Source organism: Nyctereutes procyonoides, unplaced genomic scaffold (genome assembly GCF_905146905.1).
Source record: "Nyctereutes procyonoides isolate TBG_1078 unplaced genomic scaffold, NYPRO_anot_genome, whole genome shotgun sequence".
Lineage (NCBI taxonomy): Eukaryota > Metazoa > Chordata > Mammalia > Carnivora > Canidae > Nyctereutes > Nyctereutes procyonoides.
The window spans coordinates 11,520,985-11,548,799 of record NW_026575139.1 but is presented as its reverse complement, the minus strand read 5'-3'; the positions used below and the strand labels follow the sequence as shown (position 1 = coordinate 11,548,799).

At 39.8% G+C, this 27,815-nt stretch overlaps 1 protein-coding gene across 4 annotated transcripts in view; it reads right to left on the bottom strand.

Moving 5' to 3' along the window:
• The window catches only part of EFCAB11 (EF-hand calcium binding domain 11), a 161,348-nt gene that overhangs the window by 91,267 nt on the left and 42,266 nt on the right, over nt 1–27,815 (bottom strand). The window contains exon 6 of one of the 4 annotated variants that reach the window (XM_055303589.1): nt 17,758–17,781. The exons of the other annotated variants lie outside the window; for them this stretch is intronic. Within the exon in view, the coding sequence (XP_055159564.1) occupies nt 17,778–17,781 (4 nt within the window). The 3' untranslated portion in view covers nt 17,758–17,777. Of the gene's footprint in view, nt 1–17,757; nt 17,782–27,815 lie in introns of those variants that run through there. 4 annotated transcript variants of the gene reach the window in all.

Below are 27,815 nucleotides of genomic sequence, written 5' to 3'. Positions count from 1 at the left end.
CTGAGAATTTGCTTCTCTATTTCTTTTCTTTTGAAGGTGGTTTAGGATAAGTTGAAAAATGATAATAAAAAGTAAATAATTAAATGGAAAAAAATGTTAACTACTTAAAAGAAAATGAATGACAAAAACATGCCAACTGTGTCTGTTATAAATTCTATGACTTCCTTTGAGGTTAGTTGGCTTGTATCTTGGCTATTTCACTAAAATGAAAGCGAGTATCACTTATGAGGCAGTAGAACATAGTAGTTAAGAATGTAAGTGTGAAAATTTACACGAGTTAAAAACAGTCAAGACAATTCTAAAAAAATTACAAAGCTGTAAGAATTATACTACTAGATTATCAAAACTTATTAGAAAGCCATATAATTAGGAGGGTGGTATTGGCACAAGGATAGACAAATAGACCAATGTAAAATAACAGGAAGTCCAGGGAAGGGTTGATGCTATAGTCTCTCAAGTCCAAAGGTAGTTAAAAGGCAGAAACCTTTCTTTCTTGGAGGACTTCAGTCTGTTTTCTTGTGTCCTTCAACTGATCTATTAGAGAAGGCCCACCCACATCAAGAAGGGTAATTTGCTTTACTCAGTCTACTGATTTAACTGTTAATTATATCTTAAAAATATCTTTCTGCAGCATTTGGACTGCTGTTTGATCAGAAACTGGGTACCATGGCCTAGCCCAATTCAAACATAAAATTAACCATCATACTTGGCATTAGGCAAAGATTTCTAAGGTAAGACCAAAAAAAAAAAAAAAGAATCATTTAAATATTGATAACTTGGATTTTAAAATAAAAGACTTTTGTTTTCTAAAAAAAAAAAAGTTCAGAAAATGAAAATAAAAGTCATACACTGAACCTGTATCTAGCACATATAAAAATCTTGCAACTTAGTACTTAATTTTTTAAAAAAAATATAGGCAAAAAAAACAAAACAAGCAAATAAAAATATGGGCAAAAGACTTGAACACATTCTTCATTACAAGAGATATGGATGGCAAACAAGGAAAAGAAAAATTATTTAAATCATTGGGGAAGTAAAAATTAAAGAGTACAAGGAGATGCCACAATACACCTATTAGAAATGGCTAAAAACAAAAACAAAACAAAAAAATTAGCAATACTAAGTGCCAGTAACAATGAACTGTAACTGGAAGTCTTAAATCTTACTAGTGAGAAAGCAAAATAGTTTGCCAGTTTCTTAGAAAATTAAAACATAAACCTATCGTGTGACTCAGAAGTTGCATTTATTAGCCCAAAAGAAATGAAGACAAATATCCAAACAAAAACTGGAACAAAATGTTTATAGCAGTTATTCATAATTGCCGCAAACTGGAAACAACCCAATGTCCATCAGCTGGTAAATGAATAAACTGTAGTAGAATTCATACAAGAACATGTGACTTAGCAACGATCAGGAACTAACCATTGACAAATGCAACAATGTGAATGAATTTCAAATGCATTGTCATGTGAGAAAAACCAATACAAAAGATCACGTACTGGGTGATTCCATTTATATGACAGTCTGGAAGAGGCAATGATAGAGACATAGAAATAAGATCAGTGGTATCAGAGATTGGGAGTAGAGGTAGAGAACTGAAAGGAAGAGAGATATTTTATATGTTGATTTGGTACTGGTTACACAGCCATATACATTTGTCAAAACTCATATGACTACACCTATTAAAGGAGAATTCTATAATATATAAATTATACCTTAATAAATCTGATTTTTAAAAATGAGAAGTGAAAGAAAACCAAAATGATGAAAAAATATTGCATTAGCAATGAAACGCCGGGGCACCTGCACCCCGATGTTTCTAGCAGCCATGTCCACAATAGCCAAACTGTGGAAGGAGCCTCGGTGCCCATCGAAAGATGAATGGATAAAGAAGATGTGGTTTATGTATACAATGGAATATTACTCAGCCATTAGAAACAACAAATACCCACCATTTGCTTCAACGTGGATGGAACTGGAGGGTATTATGCTGAGTGAAGTAAGTCAATCGGAGAAGGACAAACAGTGTATGTTCTCACTCATTTGGGGAATATGAATAATAGTGAAGGGGAATATAAGGGAAGGGAGAAGAAATGTGTGGGAGATATCAGAAAGGGACACAGAACATAAAGACTTCTAACTCTGGGAAATGAACTAGGGGTGGTGGAAGGGGAGGAGGGCGGGGGGTGGGGGTGAATGGGTGACGGGCACGGAGGGGGACACTTGACGGGATGAGCACTGGGTGTTATTCTGTATGTTGGTAAATTGAACACCAATAAAAATTAATTTATAAAAAAAAATATTGCATTAGGATAAAATTTAGTAGGAGAAAATAAATAGATATTGGAGTTCAAAAATAATCTAAATTTTCAAATTGTTAAGAATCTGTTCACATCACTTTAAATGCTTACACATTTTTAAAAGAAAAATGATGTGTATCGAATCACAATGATATTTAGATTCCAAGGAATACATTTAAGAGCAGAATAGTTTTATTTTAAAGAGTCAATATTTATAACACACTGGAAATCATATGCAACCATTGAGAAAGGATTAGTTATCAGTCTAAAAATGCACAAGGAAGTACATTATTTTTAAGAATACTTTCAGAGAAATACAAAAGGTCACTGCCCTAGAACACAGCTTCCCAAAACTCTGCTATGGATGGTTTATAAGATCTTGAGCCCCAAAGCCTCTTGAGCAGGCAGACGGTCAAAAGCAACTTGTCTGTTTACCTAAATGCGCTTTATACATACTTATTGTCTATGAGTGTAATAAGGTGAAAAGATTGTAAGCACTGCCCTTGAGAAATTCTTGTGTACAGTTGAAAAGGTACCAGAAAGCTTACTGCAGTATTTAGTTTAAATAGTGAGTCACTAAAAACAGTATCAACACCCATCCATAGGCAAGTGGATAAATAAAATATAGATTTATCCTTCAATGAGATTTTATACTGCAATGAAAATGAATGAACAAGAACTACATGTATTATTATTAAGGAATCTCAAAAACAACGTAGAGTGAAAAAAATCAAGATCTTGGCTATAAATGATACAATATAATGTATATGACACTGGAAAACATGTAAAACAAGATTACATATTCTGGATAAATGTCTACCCAGTTGTATTAAACATGCATAAAACTGATAAATACCAAAATATAGATTATCACAGTTCTCTCTCTAAAGAGAGAGAGGGTAAGGACTTAGGGAAGAATGCATAGGGGTTTTCAACTCGACATGTATGATTTTATTTCTTTAAAAATCTGAAGTAAATGTGGCAAATGTTAAGACTGGATAAAGCTAGGTAGCTGAAGCAGAAGAGTTAGATTAAATTACTATCTATCCCTTTCTGTACTTAAAATATTTTTTTAATTTTTTTTATTCGAGTTCAATTTGCCAACATATAGCATAACACCCACTCATCCTGCCAAGTGCCCCCCTCGTTGCCCATCACCCAGTCACCCCAACCCCCCACTCACTTCCCCTTCCACTACCCCTGGTTCATTTCCCAGAGTTAGGGGACTCTCATGTTTTGTCACCCTCACTGATATTTTCACTCCTTTCCCTTTATTTCCTTTTACTAATTTTTATATTCCCCAAATGAATGAGACCATATAACGTTTATCCTTTTCCGATTGACTTATTTCACTTAAAATATTTCTAACGAACACACACAAAATGAAAGTACACATTTGTTATCTTGAAATTTGGTAGGAGTCCTGGTTAATTGGAGATTTGATGATTTATGCAAATATACAATTCTCATAGCCCAAAGCATCAGAAATTTTAACCAAGCCTAGAGATTAAATATAACCATTATATTTAACCAAATATAACCTTGGGAACCTAAACCCAATGTTGGTCTGGACACCCTCTTCAAGTTCTAAGAAACTCAAAGAAAATTTGATATGTTTGAATGATAAAGATTATATATCACATCTAACATGAATAACATTTTTCTATAGTCATTAATAAAATTAATTCACTGCTTCATACAACAAGATTGAAACGACCACGTGCTTTGTGCTAACCTGAACATCCAGAGGTAATCAAGATAGAATAGGTAACATTACTGCTCTCATGGAGCTATTATAGTCAAGTTTGAGAAAGAAACAATATGCAAAGGCAAAAGATAGTCTCAGAGATTGGTAAGTGCTGTAAATGATAAATCTCTACCAGTAGTAGAGATTTATCCAGGGAGGGGGTTAGGGGGAAGTCACTTTGGATAGGGAAGACTCTTCTTTTAATGCAGTGTTTAAACAGGGAACCACGAATGCAAAGACCAGAATAGAAGGCAGCAAAAGTCTTGAAAAACTAGATGCTCAAGATAAGCATAAAAGAATAGACATATGGTCTCTAAGCCTATAGAAGTAACAAGAACATTTAATATCACTCAGTAGTTTGAAAGTTTTACTATTTTTTTGGAAAAATTAAAGCTAGAAATAACTTGTTTGCTATCCAAGGATATTTAAATGTCATATCTCAGTCATATATCAAGACTTCTTATATGGTATTTTTTTTTAATTTTTATTTATTTATGATAGTCACAGAGAGAGAGAGGGAGAGAGGCGAGACATAGGCAGAGGGAGAAGCTGGCTCCATGCACCGGGAGCCAGACGTGGGATTCGATCCTGGGTCTCCAGGATCACGCCCTGGGACAAAGGCAGGCGCTAAACCGCTGCGCCACCCAGGGATCCCTTCTTATATGGTATTTAAATAAAAACAACTATTATGTTGTTATGCTGAAATAAAATAACACTGAAAATAAGTAATAGGGAATCTTTAAGGTATTTACTGAATGACATGGGTAAAAATCAACCCTTTTCTAACATATGTATTAACCATTTAGAAAAGACAACAGGCTGTAAATATATTCTTGAGAACAGGTGTTATGGAATAAAGCAAGCAGGCTTAGGCAGGGATCAAAAAAGCAGGTGACTCTGAACAGTGAAGTAATATTACAGTAGGACATTAAACATCTGTATCATATTTCAGCACATGTGTTAACATTTAGACTTTTCTTGAAGCTATAATGTATTTTCTTGGGAATGGATATAGTAAATAGTGGATCTCTTCATTTCAATCAGAAAAGAAATAATCTAACGTACACTTACAGAGACGCAAGCTCCAACAGTCATGCCAGTTATTAGCTATATCCCAGATGGCCACCTAAGGGCATTTAAAGACCATTCCCTAAGTCACTGTCCAATCTACTGAGTAGACAATACTGCTAGCATGATGATGAGAATTACAAGGAAGGAAATGAAATGCTGAAAATGCTGCCCTGTCTTTGTTCATAAACCATGATGCAGTGATACCTTCTGTTTGCAGTTCTGATTGCTACAGCTCAGGAGATACTGAAAGGAAGTCTAAAGAAGTAGTGGAACTAAATTAGTGGTCAAGGACCAAACAAGCAGTCTGTAGGGATACGGAAAAAAACAAAAACAAAAACAAAAACAAAAAAACTATTCAGATCTTCTAATCCAGAAACACAAAGGCTGAGAAAAGTTTACGAAATCAGGAAAGTTTTGCATGATAATTAGAGTGATTTTCCAAACCTGAAAATTAAGACCCATGAAACATTGAAGATTAAAAAAGGTTATATGAAGACAATTTTTTTAAATCCCAGTTTTATGAAGCATCTTATCCATGAGATGGGACAAAATGAAAATTAAAAGAAAAAAACACAATAAATAATTTGATAAATCATAAAATCTGAACTCCAAATTTGAATCCTGATTTACCTGTGCAACCTTGGACAAGTATCTTAATCTTTGTCTCAGTTCTTTATCCAGGAAATAGCTATTGTGAGGATGAAATGAATAAATAGTGCTTGCTACACAGTAGGTGCTTTAAAAACTTTAGTGGTGACTCCATGCACAGAAAACAGTTAACACAGCAGGACTGATTGCTATCCTGCTTATGAGGCTCGCCTTTGGCTGGCATCTGGAAACTTGGATTTTCAGAAGTTTTTCACTAACATTAACTCATATGATTGCCGTGCCTAAAACTGTGCAATATGGTTTATGAAGAACACCTGCTTTCCTTCTGGGAGTCTGGATCTTTGGTACATGCCAGGTAGAGACTGTCTACATTATCATCTCACAATAAAAACCCCGGGTGCTGAGTCTTGAATGAGTTTCAGGTTGGCAACACTTCACACATATTGTCACAACTTGCTGCTGGAAAAATTAAGCATGTCCTGTGTGATTTCACTGAGAGGCGATCCTCAGAAGCTAGCACCTGGTTTCCCCTGGACTACACCCCATTTGCCTTTCCCTTTGTTATTTTTGTTTCATATCCTTTCTCTGTAACAAATTGTAGCCATAAGTAAATTATAGGCAGAGTCCTTCTAGTGAATCATTGAATCTGGTGGTGGCTTTCCTTGGATCACTATCAATACTCATAGTTAAATTATTTTATGCTAGATATTAGTAAAAATGCACTGTAATATCTTGAAGTCAAGGTCAACATAAGTGATTTTTAGATATAATACCTTGATGAAGGGATGCCTGGGTGGCTCAGTGGTTGAGCATCTGCCTTTGGCTCAGGGCGTGATCCCAGGGTCCCAGAATCGAGTCTCAAATTGGGCTTCCTGCATGGAGCCTGCTTCTCCCTCTGCCTGTGTCTTTGCCTCTCTCTCTCTCTTTCTCTCTCTCTCATGAATAAATAAAATCTTTAAAGCAAAAATAATACCTTAATGAAAACATAAAGCATTGTATTGTTTCTTTCATAAATAATAGGTGAAATAAAAACGTTGAGATTCAGTGGCATGTTCATTAAGTTATACCACTATTTCCTGACAATATGCTTTTACATCACATGAAAAGAAATATTTAGCTTACACCTTCTAAATGATATTCAAGAGAAGAACAATAGTGGTTAGAAATACTTAGGCATATCCTTCAGATAGTAAGAGAAGATAGAGCGCAACTGAAATGCCAGAATCCACAAACTAGAAATGTATCACTAATTTCATATATTTTCTACATCTCTTAGTAATAAGCTTTGTCTTTTCTAACACTTAGTAAATCCAATGCTCTGCCCAATAAATCAATATCTGGAAAACAGAATTTAGAAAAAGTTTGAGAGAAAAAGTACTTAATAATTCATGTGACTTTGTTTTTGGATAGTCAGATCAATTTCTCCACTGAAAAAAAACAAAAGTGCTGCATAAGAACTAAAACAAAACTACCTTAAAGGCACAGTTTAAAAAAAAAAAAAAAAAGGTAGGGCCAGGTCATATTCTTGGGATAGCTTAAACCCAAAATGGTTAGTGGAAACTCAGCATCCCAGAACCATGTTTACCCTGAGGGTGAGGATCCATATCTGAATCTGGGCTCTGGTTTGGTGGCATCATAGGAGAAGAGATCAGAAGTAAAGAGACCCAAGGCTTACCCATCATGGATTGATTATCTCATAGGATAACTTCCCCACATTAGGCTAATACCCAAAGAGCTACATGAAAGTTGTCCTAAGCAAAGTAGCAAGAGAAAAGGAAAAGGAGGGCAGCCCGGATGGCTCAGTGGTTTAGGGCCGCCTTTGGCCCAGGGCCTGATCCTGGAGACCCAGGATTGAGTCCTACATCAGGCTCCCTACATGGAGCCTGCTTTTCCCTCTGCCTGTGTCTCTGCCTCTCTCTCATTCTGTGTCTCTTATTAATAAATTTTAATTAATTAATTAATAAAAGGAAAATGATAACCCATGTCTGAGAGGTTATGGATGTTGACTGACCCTCATCTAGAGTGGCACCTTGGTCTAAGCATACCTTGAGTGGGTACAGAAATTTCAACTTGAGAACTTGTTTTAACATGCTCCTATATTAATAGTGCATACAGACACACATGTTAGGGAAAATATTAGCAAACTGAATGCAATTGTATATAAAAAAAGATAACATGACCAAATAGAGTTAATACATACACGTATTGACCACATTAAACAATAAAAACCAATTATCTTCAACTCAACAGATACAGAAAAACATGTATCAATTTTAATGCCCATTCTTGATAAAAACTCTCAATGTAGTAGACTAGGTGGGAACTTTTTAAATCTGACACAGAACACCAAAGCCTATAGCTATGATCAAATTAAGTGAGAAGATGCTGAAGTCTTTCCCCCTGAGTTTGGGAATCAGACACTATCATCACTTGAAAGTATCAATCTTAGTGCATAAGTCGAGGAAAAGAAATGAAAGACATGAGAACTGGAAAGGAAGAAAGGAAAGGCTTTTTTTTTTTTTTTTTAAGAGAAAGGGAGAAGTGGGGAAGGGACAGAGGAGAGGGAGAAAGAGAATCTTAAGCAGGCTGCATGCCCAGTGCAGACCCCAACACAGGGCTCGATCTCACAACCTAGAGATCATGATCTGAGACAAAATCAAGAGTTAGCCATTTAACTGACTGAGCCACCCAGGTGCCTCAAAAATTTTCTGAAAGGCTTTAAAAAATACTTAATAGAAAATATTCCAGGGCAGCCCGGTTGGCTCAGAGGCTTAGCGCTGCCTTCAGCCTAGGGCTTGATCCTGGAGACCCGGGATGGAGTCCCACGTTGGGCTCCCTGCATGGAGCCTGCTTCTCTCTCTACCTGTGTCTCTGCCTCTCTCTCTCTCTCTCTCTCATGAATAAATAAAAACATACAAATAAAAAAAAAGAATAAAAAAATAAAACATTCCATATTCAAGGATAGGAAAACAGTATCACTAAGATATTCATTCTCCAGAAATTGATCTGTAGATTCAAGAAATATTAATTAAAATGTGAACAGGGTTTTTGGTTCCTAACAAGCCAGTTCTAGATTTATATGGAAAAGCAGAGAACTGGATATAATCAATATACTACTGCAGAAGAAAAGTAAAGAGGGAGTTTTGCCTTACTAACATTAAGATCTTATGAAGACATTGTGAAATTGGTGCAGGGTGACCAATGGAACAGAATACAAAATGTAGGAACAAAGGCAACATGGCAGAGCTATAGAGAAAAGAGGGTACAGTCAAAAAAAAAAAGTAGAAAATAATGATTATCCACATGGAAAAAGTTCCCACATACTATGCAATACTCAAGAATCAACTCTTGAAGAATTAAGGACTTAATTTTCAAGAACAACACTTTAAATTTTATGAAGAAAATGTAGACGCCTCTCTAATCTTGAAATAAGAGTTGCTTACATAAGACACAATCATTCCACTACAAAAAAGATTCATAAATTCAACCAAATTAATTTATGTTTCAAATGATATCTGAAGAGAGAGAAAAGACAAGCCATAAACCGGGAGAAGATATTTGTTAAAATGACAAAATATTAATACTGAAAACATCTATAAAGAGCACGGTCAAATCAATAGAAAATAAAACAAAAACGGATACAAGCTATGAATAGGTCACAGAAGAACCCAATAAACATGAAGATATATGATAGATGATCCATTATAATGAGAGAACATAAATCAAGCCCACAATGAGACACTGTATTCCCACTCCAATGGAAAAGGAAGTCTAATAATACCAAGTGTTGGAGAAGATGCAGATCAGCACTCTTTCACATGGTGATAGGAGTGCAAATTAATACAAATGATTCGGAAACATCATTTGGCATTATAAAATGTTGGCACTATCAAAGTAAACATTTGCATACTTTATAACCCAGGACTTCTACTCCTAAGAGAATCAGTTGCACTTGGGCACGAGGAGTTATGGCACAAGACTGTGCAGTATTATTAGTAATAGACAAAATAAGCAAAACTAGAGGGAGAAACAAAATGCCCATCAACAGGAAAATGGATACATTTTGATAAATTCATACAATGGAATGTTATACACATTTAAAATGAGTGAATTCTAATTATACACAAAACAGGGATTAATATTAGAAACATATTAGTGAGTGAAAAAAGCAAGTCACCAAAAGATCACACATCTGATACTTTTTTTTTAATAAATTAATTTTTATTGGTGTTCGATTTACCAACATACAGAATAACACCCAGTGCTCATCCCGTCAAGTGTCTCCTTCAGTGCCCGTCACCCATTCACCCCCACCCCCCGCCCTCCTTCCCTTCCATCACCCCTAGTTCATTTCCCAGAGTTAGGAGTCTTTATGTTCTGTCTCCCTTTCTGATATTTCCCACACATTTCTTCTCCCTTCCCCTATATTCCCTTTCACTATTATTCATATTCCCCAAATGAATGAGAACATACACTGTTTGTCCTTCTCCGGTTACTGTGGCCAAGTTCAAAAAGGGTGTTGCCTGAGTTCTCCTCTAGGATTTTGATGGAATCTTGTCTCACATTTAGATCTTTCATCCATTTTGAGTTTATCTTTGTGTATGGTGCAAGAGAGTGGTCCAGTTTCATTCTTCTGCATGTGGATGTCCAATTTTCCCAGCACCATTTATTGAAGAGACTGTCTTTCTTCCAGTGGATCGTCTTTCCTCCTTTATCGAATATTAGTTGACCATAAAGTTCAGGGACCACTTCTGGGTTCTCTATTCTGTTCCATTGATCTATGTGTCTGTTTTTGTGCAAGTACCACACTGTCTTGATGACCACAGCTTTGTAGTACAACCTGAAATCTGGCATTGTGATGCCCCCAGATATGGTTTTCTTTTTTAAAATTCCCCTGGCTGTTCGGGGTCTTTTCTGATTCCACACAAATCTTAAAATAATTTGTTCTAAGTCTCTGAAGAAAGTCCATGGTATTTTGATAGGGATTAAAATGAACGTGTAAATTGCCCTGGGAAACATTGACATTTTCACAATATTAATTCTGCCAATCCATGAACATGGAATATTTTTCCATCTCTTTGTGTCTTCCTCAATTTCTTTCAGAAGTGTTCTATAATTTTTGGGGTATATTTTGAGCACCATTTGAAAGGTAAATGGTTCTCCAACCTTTTATTTTCAGGTTGTAGGTGTCCTTCTGTCTAAAATGAGTCTCTTGTAGACAGCAAATAGATGGGTCCTGCTTTTTTATCCAGTCTGAAACCCTGCGCCTTTTGATGGGGTCATTAAGCCCGTTCACGTTCAGAGTTACTATTGACAGATATGAGTTTAGTGTCATCATGATATCTATTTAGTCCTTGTTTTTGTGGATTGTTCCACTGAACTTCTTCTTAAAGGGGAGTTTTAAGAGTCCCCCTTAAAATTTCTTGCAGAGCTGGTTTGGAGGTCACATATTCTTTCAGTTCCTGCCTGTCTTGGAAGCTCTTTATCTCTCCTTCCATTTTGAATGAGAGCCTTGCTGGATAAAGTATTCTTGGTTGCATGTTCTTCTCATTTAGGACCCTGAATATATCCTGCCAGCCCTTTCTGGCCTGCCAGGTCTCTGTGGAGAGGTCTGCTGTTACCCTAATATTCCTCCCCATGAAAGTCAGGGACTTCTTGTCTCTTGCTGCTTTAAGGATCTTCTCTTTATCTTTGGAATTTGCAAGCTTCACTATTAGATGTCGAGGTGTTGAACGGTTTTTATTGATTTTAGGGGGGGATCTCTCTATTTCCTGGATCTGAATGCCTGTTTCCCTTCCCAGATTGGGAAAGTTTTCAGCTAGGATTTGTTCAAATACATATTCTGGCCCTCTGTCCCTTTCGGCGCCCTCGGGAACCCCAATTAAACGTAGGGTTTTCTTCCTTAGGCTGTCATTTATTTCCCTTAATCTGTCTTCATGGTCTTTTAATTGTCTCTTTTTTCCTCAGTTTCCCTCTTTGCCATTAACTTGTCTTCTATGTCACTCACTCGTTCTTCCACCTCGTTAACCCTCATCGTTAGGACTTCTAGTTTGGATTGCATCTTATTCAATTGATTTTTAATTTCTGCCTGATTGGATCTAAATTCTGCAGTCATGAAGTCTCGTGAGGCCTTAATGCTTTTTTCTAGAGCCACCAGTAGCTGTAGAATAGTGCTTCTGAATTGGCTTTCTGACATTGAAGTGTAATCCAGATTTTGTAACTCTGTGGGAGAGAGGGCTGTTTCTGATTCTTTCTTTTGAGGTGCGGTTTTCCTTCTAGTCATTTTGCTCAGTGCAGAGTGGCCAAAAACAAGTTGTATTGGAACACGGGGGAGTATCACTGGTCCGTCCAGCTGGTCTTCTGGGGGAGGGGCCTGCTGTGCTGATTTTCAGGTGTTAGCACTTGGGGGAGCTGCTCTGCCCCTGCCTGCTGCAGGGCTCAGCGGGGGTTGTTTACCCCGTCAGTCCCCAGGAGGAACAGCCGCAGTTGCTATGGCAACTCTGGAAGCCTGGATTCAGCCTCCGCAGGAACTAGGGGGCTCGGGGCTCTCGGGGCTCGGGGCTCTCGGTTCTCCGTCTGCAGGGCCTGGAGGCTCCGGGGCGGGGCCGCTGATCTGCTCAGCTCGGGGCAGGAGCGTCCTCGCTGTCCTGGGCCCTCCCGGCCTCTGCCTGTCCCGGTGGAGGCCGGATCCTGGGCGGTGTCCCGGCGCCCTGTGCTCCGGGGCCTGCGCTGTTGGATTCGCGCTCCCGCCCTGCAGACCCCTCCACGGAGCCGCTCCCGAGCCCCTCCGAGCTGCTCCGGTGCGCGCTGCAGCCCTTAGGGAGCTCGGAGGACTCCCCTGCGCTCACAGGTGTCTGTTAGTGTCCCCGGGAGCCCGAGGGCATCCCCGCCCTCCTGGGTCCTGCTCCACCTCCCTGCGGGCCCCTTTCCGCCCGCCCGGGAAGGTTGGTGCAGCTCCTGCTCCTCCGGGACGGGGCTCTCCTGTCCTGGGGACTGTCGCCCCGGCCTCAGCCCGGCTCCTCGCGGGCCCCTCCCCCTCGGAGGCCTTTTGTGTCTTTATTTCTTTTTCCCCGTCTTCCTACCTTGATAGAAGCGCGAACTCTTCTCACTGTAGCATTCCAGCTGGTCTCTCTTTACATCTCAGGCCGAATTCGTAGATTTTCAGGATGATTTGAAGGTTATCTAGGTAATTTGGTGGGGACAGGTGATTTGGGGACCCTGCTCTTCCGCCATCCTGCCCCTCCCGATTTTGATGGAATCTTGTCTCACATTTAGATCTTTCATCCATTTTGAGTTTATCTTTGTGTATGGTGCAAGAGAGTGGTCTAGTTTCATTCTTCTGCATGTGGATGTCCAATTTTCCCAGCACCATTTATTGAAGAGACTGTCTTTCTTCCAGTGGATAGTCTTTCCTCCTTTATCGAATATTAGTTGACCATAAAGTTCAGAGTCCACTTCTGGGTTCTCTATTCTGTTCCATTGATCTATGTGTCTGTTTTTGTGCCAGTACCACACTGTCTTGATGACCACAGCTTTGTAGTACATCCTGAAATTTGGCATTGTGATGCCCCCAGATATGGTTTTCTTTTTTAAAATTCCCCTGGCTATTCGGGGTCTTTTCTGATTCCACACAAATCTTAAAATAATTTGTTCTAACTCTCTGAAGAAAGTCCATGGTATTTTGATAGGGATTGCATTAAACGTGTAAATTGCCCTGGGTAACATTGACATTTTCACAATATTAATTCTGCCAATCCATGAGCATGGAATATTTTTCCATCTCTTTGTGTCTTCCTCAATTTCTTTCAGAAGTGTTCTATAGTTTTTGGGGTATAGATCCTTGACCTCTTTGGTTAGGTTTATTCCTAGGTATCTTATGCTTTTGGGTGCAATTGTCAATGGGGTTGACTCCTTAATTTCTCTTTCTTCAGTCTCATTGTTAGTGTATAGGAATGCCATTGATTTCTGGGCATTGATTTTGTATCCTGCCACGCTACCAAATTGCTGTATGAGTTCTAGCAATCTTGGGGTGGAGGCTTTTGGGTTTTCTATGTAGAGTATCATGTCATCGGCGAAGAGGGAGAGTTTGACTTCTTCTTTGCCAATTTGAATGCCTTTAATGTCTTTTTGTTGTCTGATTGCTGAGGCTCGGACTTCCAATACTATGTTGAATAGCAGTGGTGAGAGTGGACATCCCTGTCTTGTTCCTGATCTTAGGGGAAAGGCACCCAGTGCTTCCCCATTGAGAATGATATTTGCTGTGGGCTTTTCGTAGATGGCTTTTAAGATGTCGAGGAAAGTTCCCTCTATCCCTACACTCTGAAGAGTTTTGATCAGGAATGGATGCTGTATTTTGTCAAATGCTTTCTCTGCATCTAATGAGAGGATCATATGGTTCTTGGTTTTTCTCTTGTTGATATGATGGATCACACTGATTGTTTTACGAGTGTTGAACCAGCCTTGTGTCCCGGGGATAAATCCTACTTGGTCATGGTGAATAATTTTCTTAATGTGTTGTTGGATCCTATTGGCTAGTATCTTGTTGAGAATTTTTGCATCCATGTTCATCAGGGATATTGGTCTGTAATTCTCCTTTTTGGGGGGGTCTTTGTTTGGTTTTGGAATTAAGGTGATGCTGGCCTCATAGAATGAATTTGGAAGTACTCCATCTCTTTCTATCTTTCCAAACAGCTTTAGTAGAATAGGTATGATTTCTTCTTTAAACGTTTGATAGAATTCCCCTGGGAAGCCATCTGGCCCTGGACTCTTGTGTCTTGGGAGGTTTTTGATGACTTCTTCAATTTCCTCCCTGGTTATTGGCCTGTTCAGGTTTTCTATTTCTTCCTGCTCCAGTTTTGGTAGTTTGTGGCTTTCCAGGAATGCGTCCATTTCTTCTAGATTGCCTAATTTATTGGCGTAGAGCTGTTCATATGTTTTTAAAATCGTTTGTATTTCCTTGGTGTTGGTAGTGATCTCTCCTTTCTCATTCATGATTTTATTAATTTGAGTCTTCTCTCTCTTCTTTTTAATAAGGTTGGCTAATGGTTTATCTATCTTATTAATTCTTTCAAAGAACCAACTCCTGGTTCTATTGATCTGTTCCACAGTTCTTCTGGTCTCAATTTCATTGAGTTCTGCTCGAATTTTAATTAACTCTCTTCTTCTGCTGGGCGTCGGGTCGATTTGTTGCTTCTTTTCTAGCTCCTTTATGTGTAAGGTTAGCTTTTGTATTTGAGTTCTTTCCAGTTTTTGAATGGATGCTTGTATTGCGATGTATTTCCCCCTCAGGACTGCTTTTGCTGCATCCCAAAGATTTTGAACAGTTGTATCTTCATTCTCATTAGTTTCCATGAATCTTTTTAATTCTTCCTTAATTTCCTGGTTGACCCTTTTATCTTTTAGCAGGATGGTCCTTAACCTCCACGTGTTTGAGGTCCTTCCAAACTTCTTCTTGTGATTGAGTTCTAATTTCAAGGCGTTATGGTCTGAGAATATGCAGGGGATGATCCCAATTTTTTGGTATCGGTTCAGACCCGATTTGTTGTTTTCTGATTCCACACAAATCTTAAAATAATTTGTTCTAACTCTCTGTATGTGGTCTATTCTGGAGAAAGTTCCATGTGCACTAGAGAAGAATGTGTATTCAGTTGAGTTTGGATGTAAAGTTCTGTAGATATCTGTGAAATCCATCTGGTCCAGTGTATCATTTAAAGCTCTTGTTTCTTTGGAGATGTTGTGCTTAGAAGACCTATCGAGGGTAGAAAGAGCTAGATTGAAGTCACCAAGTATAAGTGTATTATTATCTAAGTATTTCTTCACTTTGGTTAATAATTCGTTTAAGTATTTGGCAGCTCCCACATTCGGGGCATATATATTGAGGATTGTTGAGTCCTCTTGCTGGATAGATCCTTTAAGTATGATATAGTGTCCCTCTTCGTCTCTCACTACTGTCTTCGGGGTAAATTTTAGTTTATCTGATATAAGGATGGCTACCCCTGCTTTCTTTTGAGAACCATTTGAATGGTAAATGGTTCTCCAACCTTTTATTTTCAGGTTGTAGGTGTCCTTCTGTCTAAAATGAGTCTCTTGTAGACAGCAAATAGATGGGTCCTGCTTTTTTATCCAGTCTGAAACCCTGCGCCTTTTGATGGGGCCATTAAGCCCGTTCACGTTCAGAGTTACTATTGACAGATATGAGTTTAGTGTCATCATGATATCTATTTAGTCCTTGTTTTTGTGGATTGTTCCACTGAACTTCTTCTTAAAGGGGAATTTTAAGAGTCCCCCTTAAAATTTCTTGCAGAGCTGGTTTGGAGGTCACATATTCTTTCAGTTCCTGCCTGTCTTGGAAGCTCTTTATCTCTCCTTCCATTTTGAATGAGAGCCTTGCTGGATAAAGTATTCTTGGTTGCATGTTCTTCTCATTTAGGACCCTGAATATATCCTGCCAGCCCTTTCTGGCCTGCCAGGTCTCTGTGGAGAGGTCTGCTGTTACCCTAATATTCCTCCCCATGAATGTCAGGGACTTCTTGTCTCTTGCTGCTTTAAGGATCTTCTCTTTATCTTTGGAATTTGCAAGCTTCACTATTAAATGTCGAGGTGTTGAACGGTTTTTATTGATTTTAGGGGGGGATCTCTCTATTTCCTGGATCTGAATGCCTGTTTCCCTTCCCAGATTGGGAAAGTTTTCAGCTAGGATTTGTTCAAATACATATTCTGGCCCTCTGTCCCTTTCGGCGCCCTCGGGAACCCCAATTAAGCGTAGGTTTTTCTTCCTTAGGTTGTCATTTATTTCCCTTAATCTGTCTTCATGGTCCCTTAATTGATTGTCTCTTTTTTCCTCAGTTTCCCTCTTTGCCATTAACTTGTCTTCTATGTCACTCACTCATTCTTCCACCTCGTTAACCCTCGTCGTTAGGACTTCTAGTTTGGATTGCATCTCATTCAATTGATTTTTAATTTCTGCCTGATTGGATCTAAATTCTGCAGTCATGAAGTCTCGTGAGGCCTTAATGCTTTTTTCTAGAGCCACCAGTAGCTGTAGAATAGTGCTTCTGAATTGGCTTTCTGACATTGAATTGTAATACAGATTTTGTAACTCTGTGGGAGAGAGGGCTGTTTCTGATTCTTTCTTTTGAAGTGAGGTTTTCCTTCTAGTCATTTTGCTCAGTGCAGAGTGGCCAAAAACAAGTTGTATTGGAACACGGGGGAGTATCACTGGTCCGTCCAGCTGGTCTTCTGGGGGAGGGGCCTGCTGTGCTGATTTTCAGGTGTTAGCACTTGGGGGAGCTGCTCTGCCCCTGCCTGCTGCAGGGCTCAGCGGGGGTTGTTTACCCCGTGAGGCCCCAGGAGGAACAGCCGCAGTTGCTATGGCAACTCTGGAAGCCTGGATTCAGCCTCCGCAGGAACTAGGGGGCTCGGGGCTCTCGGTTCTCCGTCTGCAGGGCCTGGAGGCTCCGGGGCGGGGCCGCTGATCTGCTCAGCTCGGGGCAGGAGCGTCCTCGCTGTCCTGGGCCCTCCCGGCCTCTGCCTGTCCCAGGGGAGGCCGGATCCTGGGCTGTGTCCCGGCGCCCTGTGCTCCGGGGCCTGCGCTGTTGGATTCGCGCTCCCGCCCTGCAGCCCCCTCCGCGGAGCCGCCGCCCGAGCCCCTCCGAGCTGCTCCGGGTCCCGCCGTGCACGCTGCAGCCCTTAGGGAGCTCGGAGCACTCTCCCGGGGCGCAGGTGTCTGTTAGTGTCCCCGGGAGCCCGAGGGCATCCCCGCCCTCCTGGGTCCTGCTCCAACTCCCTGCGAGCCCCTTTCCGCCCGCCCGGGAAGGTTGGTGCAGCTCCTGCTCCTCCGGGACGGGGCTCTCCTGTCCTGGGGACACTCGCCCCGGCCCTAGCCCGGCTCCTCGCGGGGCCCCTCCCCCTCGGAGGCCTTTTGTGTCTTTATTTCTTTTTCCCCGTCTTCCTACCTTGATAGAAGCGCGAACTCTTCTCACTGTAGCATTCCAGCTGGTCTCTCTTTACATCTCAGGCCGAATTCGTAGATTTTCAGGATGATTTGAAGGTTATCTAGGTAATTTGGTGGAGACAGGTGATTTGTGGACCCTGCTCTTCCGCCAGCTTGCCCCTCCTCCTGATACTCTTTTTTTTATACTCTTTTTATATAGTTTTAAAATGAGAAAGATTAAATGTTAAGGAAATATATAGGGGTGTGTATCTATATACATACATATTTGTGTGTGTGTTTAAAGCAAAGGATTAATAAACACTTAATTCTGGATAGTAGTTCCGTTCCTAAGGGAGGAAAGCAGGAAGACAGAGGATATATATATGTGAGTTACCGGTAGTTTTTTAGTTCATGGATTGAAAGTACTCATTGTATTATTAAACACACTAACTTAAAAGATAACTATGTGCAGAAAAATTATATTTAAAAAATTAAATACACAGAAATTTACAATTTGTTACAACCTGATTCAAACTATTACACCATATTTTAACTATTACAAACTGTTAATATGCCATTTTGTAATAATTTATCATGACACTTATTTATACAACCTGTTGGAAAGGCTAGCAAGTAAACTCCAGTCCACAATAAGGAAGGAGAATAGTCTACATTGCTTCGATAAAGCTAAGCTAAGGAATTATGACAAACAGTTCCCGTAGTGTTAAGAAACAAAAGGACACCAGCAACAAAAAGCAAAAGGCATCGAAACCTATCTGTCAAGGAAATCTGACTGTAAAAATACATCCACATTATGAACGGAGAGAATGAAGCTATAATTCTATAATCCACTTGCACAGACTGAATGTTTTACCTCTCCCCAAAATCTGTATGTTGAAACCTAACCTCTGAAGTGATGGTATTTGGAGGTGAGGCCCCTAGGAGGTAGTGAGGTCAGGAAGGTGGAACCTTCATTCTAGGTGCTGTACTCTCAAGGGAGGGGAACCCAGAGAACTCCCTTGTCTCTTTTGCCACGTAAGGACACATCAAGAAGATGGCTGTCTTGAGCCAGGAAGCAAGTTCTTACCAGACCCCAGATGTCTCAGCACTTAGAGCTTAGACTTCCCAGCCTCCAGAACTGTGAGAACCAAATGTCTGTTGCTTAAACCCCCAGTGTATACATAGTCTTCTGTTATAGCAGCCTGGATGGACTAAGGCACCACTGCAATGGGGAGGAACACACTGTGCTGGATGCTGGACTGACAGGCCTGGCTCCTAACCTTGACCTCTACCAGCTTAGGTGTGTGACCTTGGAGGGGGGGGGGCGGTCATTTAAACTCACATGTGTAAAATAAGACTGTACCAAGTTTTAAGGATCTTTTCATTGGTGAAAGTCTATGATCCTGTAAGAAACTATTCTTATCAAGAATTAACAAAATCATGACACCATTTTCTTATACAAGTAGCATAATATGTAACTTGATACTCAAGTGCCTTTGGATGGATGACAGCAATGTCCACAAGCTCTAAGTAGAAAATAAAGCATTAATACAGTATTAGCACCAGATTAGTTAAAACGTAAAAGGTGTGTTATGCAGAGACAATTTCCAAATGGTCTATGAATTGGCTTTTTGGTAGGTCAGAGGTGTTTTGTGGATAGCCTTTTCATGTAACTACACTGAGGCAAAAAATTGTAATTTAGGTGTTATGATTTAAACATGAAGCATTAAATTCTATAATGGAAAAGAATTTGATAAGTAAGGTAAATCTTGCAGAGATTCACCCATCTATATTTGCATGCAGAACCTCTTTTGGAGTAATATTCCCAGCCTCTCCCCATCTCCTCATGCATTCCTCCTAGAAAAGTGACTTATCTGATGGGCGCTGCTCCTCTTTTTCTCTGTTAAGAGCCACCTGATTATGGGGGCATACACAGTGCTCTGTTCCCCAATGCCACAGGGGCAGGCCTGCATGTGGGGTGCCTGTGCTTGGAAGGGAAACCTGTTTCGTTTGGCTACAATCTAGCACGCCCATCCCTCCAACAGAGCTATTTCACAAACAGAGCTGACATTTTAATCTACTATTCTCTAACGCTTGTATCTCTTTCTCAATTTATTCTAGATGGTGAAAGAGGGTGCTAAGTTATTATGCCTCCTTGAGCCCCGACACACTAGTATATAGCAGGGAAAGTAAATGAAAGACACATGTATTAATGTAAATAAGTCTCAAAAAGACAATGATTAGAGAAAAAGCAATCTGCATTTATATGTAAGGTTTAAAAATAAATAAAACGATACTACTTATTTCAAATACATAAATCTGTGTCATAAAATAGAAAGGCACGCATGAATGATTTTAAAAATTCAGGACAGCGATTATCTCTGGGGCAGAGGAAGGGAAAGTCAAGCAGGCAGGGCTCCCCATGGGGTTTCAACCATGTTTGGAATGGAATGTTTTGTTTCTTAACCTAGGGGGACATGTATGTATTTTTTTGTCTCAATTATTTTACATGTACATAATACACCCTGATGCTTCACGTGTATATGACAAGAGAATAAGGAGGAGAGCTGAAAAAGCTCTGCCCGGTCACAGTGCGGCTCCATCAGCTCTTTTCCAGAACCCCTGGAACAAAGCCAGTGAGAAGAGGCATTGGCCATGCCTGGAGATAGACACTAAATGCAGCACTGGCTTCCACAGTGTTATTCTAAACAGGAGGAAAATCTATTAAACCACAGAAACAGGGAGAGTTAGAAAGAATAAAGCCAACAAGCAAGCATCCAAGGAGTGGAATTACTAGCAGCACACCATGGAAAGGCTTCTAGAACTTACCTTTGCCAGAATGAAACCTAAACTGTTGCCTTTTAATAACAAAATATTTTTTATTAATTATCTCTGAAGGAGGACTCCATAAGTGTTCTCAGCAATTTTATTTTATTTTTTTAGCAATGCAATTTTAATGCCTTGTAAATCACTAGGAAGTTTAGTTCAGTGGAAATTTTAAGTCAGTATATTAATATGGTCTGAAGACACATAGAGAGGAGATCATCTATATTGTTTCCTGATTCCCTGGTCTAAATCAGACACCCTGAATCATAACCATGATAGAGCAGAGCCTACAAATCTGTGTTGCTTCATTTAAAAGTATGTGTGTGTGTGTGTGTGTGTGTGTGTATACACACACACATCTTTTAAACTTTCATGTATTTTATTAAATTGCTAATTTTTAACAAGTCCCTTCCTTAAGAAGAGAAGTATTCAAGTGATATACCCTTTCGGGACTGACACATGTGAAGGTCTTAAAATCATTTTTTCATGTCTTGTGTCTCCGATGAAGAAGAACAAATGAAGAACTGCATTAACATTACAAATCACTGACATTTAGATTAGATATTTCATATCATTTCATATCATTAGATCTTTCATATCATTTTGTGATTTGTAACCTAAGGATAAATAAGATATTAGAAGAGGTAGCTGACCACGGATTGAAATGATAGATACAGTCCAGGAAAGTTGCTTTCCCATCCAAGTATATCCCATTTTCTGCCACATTCGTCTGTAACAGCCCAGTGGACTCAACAGTTTCTCGTGCCCAGCATGGACTCAGAATATCTGTTGAACTGAACTTTACTGATAATTAGAAACAAATGCAGCAAGATGGTGAGGATACAGAAAAGGACACGACACCCCATTAGTGTGACTTTGTAAACTGGGAATGCTCAGAAAACCTACACATCTTGAGGACTCTTAACATCTTTTTTTTTTTATCCTTTCATCTCTCTTTACAAGGTTTATAACCTTACAGATGGCTACAAAAATGATTAATATAAATACAATATATAGATATAATAAAAGACAGAATACGCTATGATGTAATAAAATACAATCATATAATGACATAACAAACTACAGAATCCATGAATACGGCATCAATCATTCTCTCTTGTAGTATTTTACCTTCTTTATAGCATGTTATTCCTGTCTGAAGTTAACTTGTTTGCTCAGTTGTCTTCTTACGACTAGACTGTGAATTCCTTGAGAGCAGGGACCTTGTTTGCCTCGCTCATGGCTCTACCCCCAAGCACCCCAAAAGAGCCTAGGTGCACAGTAGGTACTGAATAATCATTTACTGAACGGATGAATGAATACATGCCTGCCCAATTACAACCCCTCTGCTTTAAGGCTTCGAAGCGTGTAACAAATGCATTCCCTACTTTATCAAACTCACCGTCTTGAATACTGGTTTTACTGAAAAAGGGGGTAGGGGAGAAGAAAATGAACTCCTTACAATATGTATTCGAGAGAGCTGATGCTACAGAGAAGAGCATGGAAATGAATGCTGTTATTTAATTTACATATTTTAATCACATTCATCTGATTCATTAAAAACTAAAAATAAATCCTTTCACTATTTTTACACTAGGCACTAATTTAATTATATTCTGTGACTAAAGCTATTACATTACGTATTTTCTAGCCAAATTACCTTGTACTCTTCTAGCAATATGAACTATCTCAATATGTCACAGGTATTCTTGCGATCTGAGAAATAGTATGAGGTAAAAAGCAATATGAACACATTACTGAATAAAATGCTTATAAAATGGGATTCCTTCTCTCAGCCAGAAAAAGGAGACACAACACATTAGGTCAGTCATTAGGAGTGAAAGCCCCACGAACAATGCCACGTCTGCGTTATGCATGAATCTGGCTGGCGCTCCTACATGTCTACCAGAATTTGAATAACTGTGTTTTACTGAACACACATTTAAAGGAGAAAACTATCCCTTAAAAAACAAATTCAAGAATCATTTAAACATAGTTCTCCTGGCCTAGTTTCAGGATCTATCATGAGGTATTTTGTCTAAGTTAAATTTAAAACGTCTCATTTGTCAAGCTGGCCTGTTACAACTAATAGGTTTTAAAATGATGATCAGCCACAGAACCTTAAAAAATATTCCATTTTCATATAAAACCAAAGATCATTCTGCCTGAAATGAAGTTTCATTTTTAAAACTTCATGCATTTGAAAAAAACCAATCATATACTCTTGGAAGAAATGGTCATTTTCCATGAAAGAAAATATTAGTAGGATTCAACAGTAGCACCAAAGTAAAACACACACTGTCAAATAAAGGCTGTTTTGCTATTTGGCAAAAACAGAGAGCTTATTTCTATATAATGAGCAGGAGAGAGGGGACGGAAAATTCCAGGTGTTTGAAAACTAAGAATGTAGGGTTTTGTATTTTTTTAAACTTAGTCTTGTGAAAATATAAGCATTTTTAAAAATCACTGTTAGCTTTGGATTATGTTTAGGAAATTATAAAGAGACAACATACAATTATAGTATTAGGGTGTGTAATCACAATTTCTTTTTTTTTTAAGATTTTTATTTATTCATGAGAGACAGAGAGAGAGGCAGAGACACAGGCAGAAGAAGTAGGCTCCTTGTGGGGAGCCTGATGCAGGACTGGATCCCAGGACCCCGGGATCATACCCTGAGCCCAAGGCAGATGCTCAACCACTGGGCCACCCAGGTGTCCCTAATCACAATTTCTTATCTACATTTAAGGCCATTTCTATAGAAATACAGAACTTCAAAATGCACTGTCATTCAAGCAGCATCTCAAACCCCATCTGCGTGTGCACAAAGGGACAAAACCTAAGTGGCTGATGGGGCAAAAGGCACGGCTTCAAATGGGATCCTTTGGGGGTGGGCAGTGATTCCCACCATCACCCTCAGGTTTGGTGATTTGCTATGTTTTGCTACACCCTTTGGTCAAATTAAGTCACAGGGTCAGCTCAGATTCAGACAGTGGAGAAAAACCCTAGGTCTTGATGGGAGGAGAGCCAAGGTACCCTGAGAAGGGGTGTGCCAACAAAGGTGGGGGAGTTGTTAAGGCCATCTTTACAAACACCCAGCCGGCACATACACGCATTTGGTCCTTTTCGCATGCAGTGGGTGTCTGAATAATCTCTAGGGGATTAACGGGAGCATTCTTAACCCAGCAAATTCAATGTTACCATAAAGACTCCTCTCCTCATACATGCACATGGGGCATAGAAACTCACATTTCTGGGAATAATGTTCCAGATATTCATGAGGGGTCTAGACCCCACGCCTGAGCACTGCTGGCAGAGAGGCAGATCACACGCAGGAAGAGCTGTACAGCAGTGCAAGGCAGGTGGCACATGCTTCATGCACAATGAGATACAGAAACTCCTGTCACGAGCACTGAGAAGAGGGGATGGTCACTGAGGAATAGATGGATCAGAATGCGTGACAGAGGAGGGGACCCAACCCCATCCTGAGGAAGGGGCAGGGCTCACAGACCAGGGTGCAAAGGAGGGGACATCCCAGAAAGGAGTCTTCATGTGCATGATGGGGTGAAGGTAATAGCTCATCAAGAAGGAAGTTAGAAGAACCCAAGGAGAGTGGGCAGAGGTGGCCAGCCTTGAATGCCGAGTTAAAGTCTGGCTTTTAGCATGTACACTTAGGGGGCCTGGACACCTGCACTAAGGGGATGGCAAGAGGGCTGACAGCAGAAAGTGCACAAGCAAAGGGACCGGAGATGGAATAAATTTAGTGCAAGGACAGAAAAGGAACAATCAATGATGACTGCAAGAATGAATCTGGGAAAAATCATGGTATCACTGACAGAAATAGAAAGGAAAGAGCTGACTTGAGGACAAAGATGATGACTCTCACTTTAAATATCACGAACGGAAGGTGATAACAAGCAACTTAGAACACTTCCAGCTATTTATTAACTGTGTGACTTTGGGAACATTATCTAACATCTCTAAGCTCAGTTTTCTTATCTGGAAAATAGGAATCATAATGTGTGTGTACAACTCATAAGGCTATCGTGAGGACTGAACAAAATCATGGCAATGCTGGGCACTCAAAATATGACAGGTACATTTGTCATCATCATTATCCGGTTTATTATTTGACCAACAGTCCAAAAACTTTTTTTTTGATCATGTGAACTTATGATTATCTGCTACAGCTCTTATCAGGGTTGTTTTTTTTTTTTCTCCTCCAGTACAACTGAGGTAATTTAAAACATTCTATTCTAATGGCAGTCCTTGTAAATTTCCCATAGCATTTGAATCTGAGAAATTTATAACCCAGAGAAGGCTCCGATTCTATGACAAATTCATCACCACAAACCATTTAAAACTAGTATGTCAGCTGACCCATCCGGATTAGATGTGAACATTTGACAGCTATGGTTTTTCCTAGGAATCATAACCCAGTAGGTTTAAATGGGGCTTCTTTACACTGAAAAAATTGAAAGAGCATGATTTAATAATTATTTGCAACATGCCAAGGATCCCTTTGGGATGAGAGGTTTCTGTTTGGCTCTTTTTGTTTGGGATATAAGAAAATAAGACTAAATAATGAGTATAAGATCCTATAGTAATAATGCAGATATGAGTGGTGGGGAAATAGAAAAGGTAAATCCCAAGTAAATTAGAGAATTTAACAGGGGAATTATTGGTAATCCTGGGCAGTAAAACACATATTTATCATGTACATAGTAATTGCTTAATAAACATTTGTTAAATAATGCTGAAACTGGTGATATTTGATGATAAGGACATGTGAATTATTTGTTTTTTTTCTTCATTTCTTGCCATTAGACTATCACTCATGGTTTTCTTCAAAGAGTAAGCAAATAAAAGGTATGAAAATGGAGAACCATTTTAAAGAGGTATTTAAAGCTAGAAGGAGGGAAAATTGAAGTCCAGGGAGGTTAACAGATGTGCCTGAATCAGTTTCCTACAATATGAAGTTGAGCCTGAATCACTGACCAACAGCCTGGTACATATCCCACTACCCCACCGTGGTGAAGACAGAGTAATGGAGAAACTCACACCAGTCAATTCTGTGATTTGTCTGAAGGTCTAACAAAAGGTTGAGAAATGTGGACTTCAATTATGTAAGCCATAAATGTTTCCCATTATGATATTTAAGCAGTTGTGACCATGTAAAATATAGATTTTTTTTTTTTGGCCATTAACACAGTCACATTTTACAGTTTGGCAGTATGAGGTTTTTATATTTTTATCAAAAGGTTTTATGACCGAATTGTCAGGAATCAGGGAGTTTTTCAAAAAAGGGTGTACAATTCAGCTAAAGTGTTTTCATATATCCACAGCCTTGGGTCTATGAAAAGGGTTATAGCCATAGATTATATAGCTCTATTTTGACCGTGAAAATTTATATGCTGTCCAGATCTTTATTCTATTGAAATTGAAATGGAAAAAGCCCTTAAATAAAACGATTCCTTCAAAAATCTGTAAACTGTGGTAGAGCTGATTGATAAAGAGATTCCAAATCCCTTTCAAGGGTGCACATGGGGAGAGATATAAAAGGGAAAGACAAAGGTTCTCGCTTGCATGATGGATGTGCTTATCTGTGCTGCCAAGTTGGGGTCAGACAGTCTGCGACAGAGCCAATTTTTATCGGTTCATGTGATCTTCGCCAAGGCACTCAGCAGCTCTGCCTCTTAGTTTCCTCATCTCTAAAATGGGGGTAATAAGAGTCGCCACCTCACAGGGCTGCTGTTAGGATCAAGGGAATGATACACAAGGAAATCACGTGGAAGAGGCCAGGCCTGGCATGCAATAGGCACCTGATGTGTGCCCACATTTGTTACCACTCCCCCATGACCACTAACTGCCCTCTCTCTTGCTCCAATCCCCACTCTTCTCCTTTATCCACTCCTGGTCTGTGCCTTCTCTCTCTCTCTCTCTCTCTGGATGCCTTTCTGCCCACGGTTTTTCAAATCCTAACTCAGTTGCTAAATTCCTGGATGGCTCAGGCTGGACTCAAATCCCCTCAGCTCTTTGTGCTTCTACAGTAGGTACCACTTTCTGCTGGATCCTATGGTCACTCCGGAAAAGGCTATCCCTGTCCGATTTGCTCCAACTTGATACCCTCCTTAGTGCCTTTTTTAAAAAATATGTATTTTATTTATGTATTCCTGAGAGACACACAGAGAGAGGCAGAGACATAGGTGGAGGGAGAAGCAGGCTCCCTGATGCGGGACTCGATCCCAGGACCCCGCGATCATGCCCTGAGCCAAAGGCAGATGCTCAACCACTGAGTCACCGGGGGGCCCCTCCTTAGTGTCCTGTACGTGGCACTCACTCAGCTAGCATTTGTTTAATTAATCAATAGAGAGACAGAGTTGTCATCTAGTGCCTGATCAACTAGTAGCTGTTATTACCACTGTCATGAAGGAGAAGAGGCTGGTCCTGGGAGGTCCAAACATCATTGCCTGCTTTCTGGACTAGAGCACAATTTATGAAATATAAAGATAATTTGAAATATAAAGATTTCAAGGCTCAGCGGTTTAGCACCTGCCTTCAGCCCAGGGCGTGATCTTGGAGTCCTGGGATCGAGTCCCACATCAGGCTCCCGGCATGGACCTGCTTCTCCCTCCTCCTGTGTCTCTGCCTCTCTATGTCTATCATAAATAAATAAATCTTAAAAAAAAAAAAAAAAAACCTCAGGTTTGAAATGAAGCCAACTCAGTCAGTACCTGACTGGAAAGAATGTAGTGTTACTGTCATCTCTCCTTTATCCACAGTGCAGAGGAGGAGTAGACCTTTCAAGATTAATGCCCATTTGGCTGTGGCAACTCATTCCTAAAGTCAAAAACCTTTTACGTCCTCCTGTCTCTCTTTAGGACAGTCTAGACACCTTTATTAAAACATCAATAAACAGGGACCCCTGGGTGGCTAGGTGGTTAAGCATCTGCCTTTGGCTCAGGGCGTAATCCTAGGGTCCAGGATCGAGTCCCACATTGGGCTCCCTGCGGGGAGCCTGCTTCTCCCCCATCTATATCTCTGCCTCTGTCTTTCATGAATAATATTCAAAAATCTTTAAAAAAAATAAATAAAATAAAGCATTAATAAACAGTAAGGGCCTACCAGGGGCCAGGCATAGTGCTCTCACATGTATTCACTCACATAATTCCCTGAACGACTCAGTGATGTAGGTTCTCTAATATCCGTATTTTACAGAGGAGGTGACTGAGGCATAGAGAAGTTAAGTAGCTTTCTCAAAAGTCAACTGGCTAGTTCATTTTATCTTATTTCAATCCCTCTTCCTTCATTTATAGTCCTATGGGAGTGCATT